This window comes from Motacilla alba, chromosome 4 (genome assembly GCF_015832195.1).
Source record: "Motacilla alba alba isolate MOTALB_02 chromosome 4, Motacilla_alba_V1.0_pri, whole genome shotgun sequence".
In the NCBI taxonomy this organism is placed as follows: Eukaryota; Metazoa; Chordata; class Aves; order Passeriformes; family Motacillidae; genus Motacilla; species Motacilla alba.
The window spans coordinates 25,640,423-25,649,826 of NC_052019.1; the positions used below are offsets into that span (position 1 = coordinate 25,640,423).

At 38.0% G+C, this 9,404-nt stretch overlaps 1 protein-coding gene across 5 annotated transcripts in view; it reads left to right on the forward strand.

Annotated features, from left to right (window-relative positions):
- SLAIN2 (SLAIN motif family member 2) overlaps window positions 1-9,075 on the forward strand; it is a 34,482-nt gene extending 25,407 nt beyond the window's left edge. For 2 of the 5 annotated variants that reach the window (XM_038134173.1, XM_038134174.1), the window contains 3 exons: window positions 8-85; window positions 4,412-4,721; window positions 6,433-9,075. In XM_038134173.1, coding sequence (XP_037990101.1) covers window positions 8-85; window positions 4,412-4,721; window positions 6,433-6,499 — 455 coding nt within the window. In that variant the 3' untranslated portion in view covers window positions 6,500-9,075. Of the gene's footprint in view, window positions 1-7; window positions 86-4,411; window positions 4,722-6,432 lie in introns of those variants that run through there. The other 3 variants (XM_038134176.1, XM_038134177.1, XM_038134178.1) reach the window with 2 other exon arrangements.
- The last annotated feature ends 329 nt before the right edge of the window (window positions 9,076-9,404 follow it).

Here is a 9,404-nt window from a genome sequence, read left to right on the forward strand (position 1 = left end):
TCAACAGCTCTGCAAAGGCAGAAAAATTTGCCTCGTGCTGCCTTCAAAACCAAACAGTTTCTTCAAACTCCATCTACAAAAGGAGGTAATTAACTTACAACCTCTTACCAAGCTCCAGCAAATCTCAGATAATGGTTTGCCTGCATTAAATCTCACATGTTCTAGATTAATAAACTTGCTCTTGCAATTACTGTAGAGATTAACCAAGTGATCCTTGTATGAAAGTTAACTTCTTGGTCTAAATATTGACAGTAAACTCTGTGTTATATAGGATATTGGATTTTGAGACAAAAATCCAAGGAACAGTGACTTTCTAACATTAATCAGGAAATAGGGATTAGAAAAGTAGACTCCTAAATACATATTCACTAGGGCTGTATTTGTATAGGAATTTTTAAATGGCAAAATGCAGTTTTTAAAACAGAAGCTGTAAAAATACTCATACAATCCTTTGTGCTGGGAACAAAAGCTAACAGATTTGTCCATGAAAAGATGAGTGTAGACTATCAGTTGAATTTTGCATGTACTTGTGCTTTCTCTTTTCCTCACAAAAGCAGAAGGTTAATCCCAACACAGATTAGTTAAGGTTTTTTACTCAAGGAATTAGAGACTCTTGTTTATAATATTCCAGTTTGCTACTGGCTGAACTTGACCCTTTTTTTTTTAATATACAATGAAATATTGAGTCTCTAATGCAATTAGACAGTTTTACCTGATTTTTAATCAGCTCTGGCAGCCTTGTATGTGACACTGCCTCAGTTTCACAGTTAAGGTAAACAATGATTCTGATTTTAAGCATAGTTGGTCTGTTGTCTATTACAATCAAGAAAATCTCATTTTAAAGATAATATTACACTTGAGACTAATTCATAAGCTTGTAGATGCTAGAATCCTTTGAGTGTTGTGAGAGTCACTGGTGCAGACATGAGGGGCTGACAGAATGTACCTGTTTCTCTTGGGGCAATAACAATGCCAACTCCTTAGAGTCATCTTCACGCCGTGCAGAAAGTTTTAGCGGAGTTTGATGCCCGTGAAACAGATTCACATGTCTTAAGAGGAAGTCTCTTAACAGTTTTCATACTTCATACCAGACAGAGTTCTCACAATGTTCTGATTTGCATAAGACCACCATCGCTATTCCTCTGCGGAGCATTCTTTGCTTTCTTTCCAGTTGGCCATGCCCTCCTCCGGCTGTCTGGAACACTTATTAGGTCAATAGCCTGTAGAAATGTACAGAAAATCAGCTTTTCTTTGAGTTTGTGTTATTTGTGAAAATTTATTAAACCTTAGAGAATGAGGAACAGAGCACATTGCACTTCTAGGTTATGGCTGTTGTCATTCCTTACTGCAAATGAGGACCCTTTCAGTTACTTGCTTTGTCTTTTTCAGTTATTTGCTATTATAGTTCTTAATGTGTTGATTTTCTTTCTTCTGAGATCCTCATGAGTATAGAAGTATTTAACAGTAATGAAGCAAGACTTTCAGAGAAATGAACAGCTGAGCAACAATTGATTTTACCATCTTAAAATACTGTTCATTACATAGCTTGACACCTTTCACACACATGTTGGCTTTTTTTTACCACTTTGTGGTAGCATCTCCCCAGCCCCTCTCCTTCTCTTCTCCAGGCTGAAAACCTCCACTTCTCTCCAGATGGAGGAGAGATACCCATCCATGCTCTGTAGCTGCTCCAACAGGTCCATCTTTTCCTGTACTGAGATGACAGATCAGTTTATTGATTCTGATAGTTTTACCTCATCTGTTCTTTCATACTGGGGTGATTGATCTCATCATAATGGTTGTGATTTAACAACTGCATTAGAATTTAATCTGTTTTCAAGTTGGTGTGCAGCAGCTGGCCTTGGAGTGCAAGCCAAATAAGTTTGCAGCTTCACAGCACCCTACTTTGCCACATGGAGATCTCGTGCTCCCTGCCCACAATCCAGGACAGAACCCAGAGAGGGTAGGACATCTAAATGTCATAACTGCACCATGCCTTTTAATTTCTTTTTTTTTTTTTTTTGGCTGCCAGATGTTTTAATTGTAGCTGTGTCTAGTTTACTTTATAAGGAGATTGAGTTGTGTAAAGTTATTAAGAACTACCCTTACATGTTTACATGTTTTTGTTTAACATGGATCAGCTAAATACTATACATGGTTACACAGTTACCAAATAGTCTGTGAGGCAGTACCCTCAGTCTTTCTGATCCTGTCTTACAGATAGGCCAAACTGACTATAATGAATATCCAAAACTGCTCTGAGACTAAATTCTTTATCTGTAGAACAGAACTATTAGGCAGTTTGCCAGACTGCATCATGTGGGCTGCTCTGGAAGACAATTAATTCCTTTATGCACAAGAATGAATATAGCTCTCAGCAATGTCTGCAATGCTGTGCTGACAGGAAATGCTTTATGAATTGACAGCTCAAGTTTGCAGCATAGTAAAATATGGCCAGCAGAAGGTTAAAGAGGATGGAGAAGACGGATTTACTGGATCCTTACTTCTGCTGGGAATGCGAGAAGCTTTCTTCTGTTGCAACTTTTTGTTGCTTATATTCTGTACCTAAAAACCTTCTCCCTGTTGTGCCTGTAAGAGGCCCAAAGCTGTATTCAGTTTTTATACACTGGCATTGCTGTGTTGGTAGCTGCTAACATGGTGCTGTGTTTGTGTTCCAAGCATTGTCATGAGGAGTTCAGTGATAAAAGCTCCCAGCATTTACACTGTAGAGTCACTTGGAAATTCTGCAGATTTGATTGCATCAATGTTAACAGGCGAGGTCACGTTTTAAAAACTTACATATAATGTATCTTAGTCCTAGGAGCACTTGGACGCTCTTCTTGTCCAGTCATTCTGTCATTCTAGATTTCCTTAATCCATACTCTGGCTTGATGCCAGTTTTTATTTTAAGGTTTTTTACTTAATCTCCCTGCCACTTAGCAACTGTCATGTGTTTTTGACCTCTCTGTCACCTTTTCTTGTCAGCTTTTCCCATGAGCGGCTTCATGCTGTGTTTGATATTGCTGTCAGGGGAAAGGCCCCCTTGGGTAATCCAGAAAGGAATCAAATCCAATTCATATCTGTAATGAGGTACATGTTAATTTTCCTAGGCACCCCTATAAGAAACAGCTTCCAAATACAATCTCAAAATTACCAGTTCCTCTGTACCCCATTTAGGATGCTGCATTCCTGCATTACCCGTCTCCTTTCTCTCCGTGTTCTTACTGGATCTACCTTGAAAATTATAATAAAAGCTGTGTTAAGGACCAGCTTCTTTATGCACAACATCTGTCAAAAACAATGCAACTTTGGTCTCAGTATAAAACATTTATTTAGTAGAGGAAGGAATAGTTAATGCAAATTTACTAAATGCAGACATGTTTTTGTTATATGATAGATTTGATCATCCGCTGTTGACTCTTACTGATGCACCCTAATCAGTTTGAAAAGCTGGTGAAATTTCATTCCATTACTAAGATTATGGGTTAATTTTAAGTATTCTGTTCAGTGATAAATTATGCATAATTTGTAAATATTCCTCATACTTGTGAAGAATTATGCTTAAGGTTTGGCATTATCAAAGGACTATTGAAGATTCTGTCTTACTGACCTATCCCAGAAAGGACTTGATAACAAAACCTTGCATACTAACTCAGGTACAAAGTACTAGAAAACAGGTATTAGTTATACTGATAATTTAGGTAATGTTTGTAAGAAGAGGAAGGCTATAAATTGTTAAGAGTTGTCTGGTTTAAGTTTCTTAGCAGCACCTTAAGCTCTTTGGTGTGGGGGTTGGCTGATGTCATCCTTAATCCAAACTACAGCACTATACCAGTTACTAGGAAGAAAATTATCCCAGCTGAAATCAGGACAGCTACCCCATTTTTTTTCCATCTGCCAAGAAATGTGGGATGTAACATTATCTTTAGATGAATTCTAACTCAGTGGTTAAAAAGAACAGCATAAAAGAAACACCCAGATGCTCTGTGCTCAAAATTTCATCATTGAAGACTAATACAGACTTTGAAGCCCGTGTCACACTAGAATACTGTATTCTTCCACATGTTCTTTCAGAGATGGGAATGAAGTTCACATGTTTCTGAAGCAGTTAAATTTCTCCTTAAGCCTTCTTCTCTCTTTCTTTTGACTTAACTGATACAACAGTTCTAGCCTGATTAGGATTATTTACAAATCCAGATAAATATTTGTAGCCAGCAAAGAGGGCATTAGAGTTATGATATCAAAAACACATGACAAAGAGGACACCTGAATTCCTGTTTCTCATTGCTGCTTGATTGGCTGTATTCCATTATACATTCCATATTGTTTGTACAATCACATAAAGTAATTTCCAGTTCTTAATTTCAGTAATATTGTAGCACAAGCTGAAAGTAACTTCTGTATTTTCCAGTACCTTCTTCGAGTAAGTTCCGCTCGCCTGCGGCACCGTCTCCCCTAGCTCTCCGACAGCCAGTGAAGGCGTTCAGTACCCACGGGCCGGGCGCGGTTGCCTCTCCAGAAGCCGCACAGCTGACGCACAGTAGTTCTTCACCAGGGCCTCTTGCAGCCCAGAGCTCAGGCTTGCCAAGCCCTGCCAGCAGTATTAACAGTACTACTCTTACCAGACCAGCAGGGATGAGGAGTGGTTTGCCCAGACCCAGTGCCCCTTCCACAGGGGGCATCCCAGTGCCTCGTAGCAAACTTGCACAGCCCGTTCGCAGGTGAGTCTCTGACAGACAGGCTTAGGTTGAAGTTTTCAAAATTAATTTTGTTCACTGTGTATTTGTGCTGCTTCTTCTTGCAATTGTTATTTTGATCTTAAGGTTTTCAGAACAGAAATGGAGACCTCCATGTGAAGTATTTCCAAAACAGTTTTGAATCCAAACTGAGAGATAAAGGTTCTTTAATGAGAGAGTGAAGGTAAATGAGTGAAAGTGAAATTGGTAATGGGAGATACTGAACTAAGTAAATGAAATCTTCATCTGGGCTGAGAAGGCAGCAAGAATTTGTCTGCATGTGGTAAAAAGTTACCAAAATATAGCTGGCAAGAGAAAATTCACTTGTGTGAGTGACACATTCTGAAGTCAGAACTGCTTGCCTCCGTAACTCAAGCAACAGTACCATGGGGAGAGTAGTTTCTCTTCTTGGACAGCTGGAAACTTCCAGGAGGAAGATGCACCAAGACATCTATAGCATTTGCTAAAGTTAATGTAAAAATCACTGCAGTTAACCCACAGGATGAAACAGAATTTTTAGCTTAAACATAACTGTGCTGGCACCCAACTATAGAAGTTGCTTGATGTGTCTCTCCAAAAACCACTGCATGAGAGACTGAGTATTAACTGTGAATGTCAGTTTTCACTGAAGGTGTTAAGTAGAAAATGACATAAGGAAGCAGTCATCCATGAGAAATATTAAGAATCTCCTCAAATGGAAGGGAAAAACAGCAAGTCTGTAGTACTGTAAAAAAGATTAAATGGTGGTAAATAGCACAGTGGAAAAGTTCTGCTCTGCAGGGAGTGCCAGGCAGGGGAATGACAAGCGACTGTCACAGCACCGACTTTTGTGTGTCAGTTCTGCACTGGTCAGCAGTACAGAACTCTGTGTAATAAAAAGCAGTTGTTTTGCCAGGAGTTTGCTAATAGTAGTGAAGTGTGGTTGTCAAATCACAGCTTGTCTTATAGAAAAGTGTTTCACTTACTAAACTTTTTAAAAACTGACTTTATAAAATTTTTTTTTAAAGTTTGCATGTATAGGGCAAAGGGAAATAGACTCAGCTTGCAGCAGAGGAGGTTTAGATTGGGTATCAGGGGAGAGCTCTTCACCGAAAGGGTTGTCAAACATTGGAACAGGCTGGCCAGGGAAGTGGTGGAGTCATCATCCCTGGAGATATCTAAAAGATGTGTAGATGTGGCATTTTGAAACATGGTCTTGTGGTGGCCTTGGCAGTGCTGAGTTAATGGTTTGACTTGATGATCTTACAGGTCTTTTCCAGCCTAAACAATTCCATAGTTCTATAATGCAGACACTGTACACAGTGCAATAATCAAGTTTCTATGAATGTCAGATTTTAATGTAAGCAAAATCCAATATTCCAAACAAGGATTTGCCTGTTTATATACATCACTGAAAAAATGGCCCATTTTAGGTGGAAGCAGATTACGTTTGCATTTTCACAGAGTATAATAGCAATAAGTTTTCTGTCTATTTATTTATTTAGCCTTTTTCCTGGCATGGTAGTTGCCAACATACAACACATGAAACCTAAAACTGAAAATTCTCTAGGGTTTATCTTAAGTAAACTGTATTGCAGAGAAGTAAATGAATGAAGTGTCTATTTCAGTTATTTATAAAATTATAAATTCTTATGTATTGTAGATAGAGGCCACAACAGTCATATATGAAACTGAAAAACATCTTATTTCATTTTAGATCATTACCCACTCCCAAGACATATAGCAACGTGAAAGATGAGAGTTGGAAAGATGGCTGCTACTGATCTGCACAGCTTGATGCAGAGTTCCAGTGCTCATGGATGCTTCCTCACCAGGCGAAAAGACAGCTTGATTAAACAAACTGTTCAGATGTGACTCTTGGAATTTGTAAAAATTCCAAACCTCTCTGTCTCTAATTAGCACAAACTGGCAGAGATTATTATAAAGCAGCACTTTAATGACATCTAACATCAGATGTTTGGTGGTCATACAATCACTTCTACATTAAATTACTATCAGTTCTGGGGGCTTTTTTATTGCTTGCTAAAAATGTTATCAACATGAGCATTTATGAGAGTGGCTAATGTCGGGGCAAAAATGAATGAATGCCAAAGAAATGCCCATCTTGAAAAACAGCAAGGATAACTATCAACATACATTATACATCCAAAAGTTCATTTTCAGCCTGCTTTAACTCAGCAGAAAGATTGGTGAATATGTACTATTGAAACAAGGCTACATGAATCAGACCTCGTGTTCTGATTGCAGACTGCTACAGTGCTAGGGAGATGTTGCTTTTAACAATTGTATGAGATCCCAACTGGGACTGGATCCATCCTTCAGTACTGCAGGAAGAATCAGCAGTTCCTCTGGAGGATTGGGCAGAACAGGGAGTCGTAGCCATGACTCTGTTGCATTAAAAGGTTTGAATGTAGCAGACACACACAATGCAATAGTATGGATTGCATCTTTCCTATGTTGATTTATTGGCTTTACCTACTCTTATGTTTGATTGCCAAAAGGGCTTAGTATCAGTTGTACAATCTTTCTAACCTTAAATTCCTGGCTCAGGAAAGATGGCCTTCATTATTGTAGCCACATTTTTAACACATGGCTTGCTATTTGGGGAAAAAATTTTATAGCAGGTTTCCTTGCAAAAGAAAGAGCAAGTGATAATTTTGATTTATTCTAATACCACACCACTATCCATGCAGCCTGCAGCAACTGTAAATGCTGATAGTTAAGGAGAAGGAAACACAACTATGCACTTGTAACATACAAATTTTAAGGAAATGAGTTGACTCTTGATGCCAAATGATATTCATTTAGGTGATGTTCCATGGTATGAGGGAGTTTCTGTATCCTATTTTTTTACTTTCATCCATTTCTTAAATTGGTTTATTTTAAATTGTAAATATTTTTACAGAAGATATTGCCCATGTAAGTGTGTTTAAATATGTACTTTGCCTTACATATGTGTATCTTACATTACTGGTAACAGAGTATGAAACCTGCTATGTCTGTTTACAAGCTATTAAACTCCTCTGGTGGCTCTGACTTACATTTTGCTCAGAACAACTGATATATTTAGCATTGAACCATTGTTTTCTGTTTCAGAAGACATCATGCAAAAATCTGTACCTAAAGTTGTATTGAGTGGGACTAGTTAAGTGGAAGGGATTTTGTTTGAAGGTTTTTCAGTATTTTGGATGTACAGTTGATGAAGTAAGAGAATGTGAATGGTATATCCTTTGTGCAATGATTGACAAACACTACAAGTCAGATTGGACGGTAGGTAGCCTTTAACCCCATTAGTAACTGAGTTTGGGACTGCTGGTGTATTTTGCTCCCACCACTAAGAGGATAACTAGTCCTGAAATTCTAGCACTTGAATTTTAGGCCAACATTAACATATTCCTGGATGAAAAGCCATTCAATACTACTTGACTTGGAAGAAACCAAATAGAAAGGAGTGGAGACTAACTTGCAACTTAAACTACTCAAGCAAGCTCTGGGTTGATGGGTGACTTCACACACCAGACCAAGATCTGTGCTAAAACTTCAAAGTCGGGGTGTCAAATACACTGTAATTGTCAGATTGCAGCAGAAATCACCTTTCACCAGTACAGAGCAGTACATACCACTAATGTAGCCTTGAGTCACCTGCAGGTACAGGGAATGGATGTATCTCACAGCACTGTTCAGCAGAAAACAGGACTAGATCCATTGTGCACATTCTCAGTAAAGCCTGAATTTTAGTATTTCAGCATTGTAGAAATCAGTGCTGCAGTCTTCACTGAAGAAAGGGAAATTTAAATTGATGGATTTTATCAAACTTTACTTGACTTACAAATTTTGAAAGTCAGTTTAGGTGACAATATTGGGGGTTTTACCATGGCTGCATCAAACTTGTGTACGTTTCCTTAAGTTAAGTAATTCATCGCTTGGGTAAATTCAGCTTGAGTTTTATAGGGATTTTTTTCTCTGCTATTCTCCCCAAAATACAGCATATGACTTCCTGAGAAGACAGACTGTCTGTTTGCTAGAAAGCCTTTGTGCATTACCAGTTCATTGATATCAGGAAATCATGGGGCTCTGTGTTTAGAGATTTACTGCAGAATTGTGGAAATATGGATTTGATAAAATAGTGCCTATGATTTACTTAACTTATGTTTGATATAGTAGTAAGGGTTTTATGAATGTGGATTACTTTTTGTGCCAACAGCTTGGAATTGATGTATGTGTGTAGGCAGAAGGATTTATTCTGCTCCCAAAGTTATTTAATTTTTTTTTGTGTTTGAATGTTTTTGTAAGTGTTAAAAGTGTAAAAAAATATATAAAATATTCTTACCACAAAATACTTCCTGGATCATTATTTTTAGAACAAAGTGTTTTTAAAACTTTTAGAAGTTTAGGGGATATATTAGGGGTTGTTTTTTTTTTTTGTCTGGTTGGTTGGGTTGTTTTTCAGGAGCTGTATTCTCTTTTTTAGAGGTTACCAGTATTGGTTTCTGCTCACTGTAATTCATGAACTGAGTACAATACAGTATTTGGGTAAAATCTGTGATTTCATTAACAGACAGAGGTGGACTTGTGCCTCTGTTCCAGAAGGACTCTGCATAGTTCAGACTTACATGCAAAACTGTATTCTAAATTTTCATCCAGAGTGATTTGTATGGGCAGTTTGAA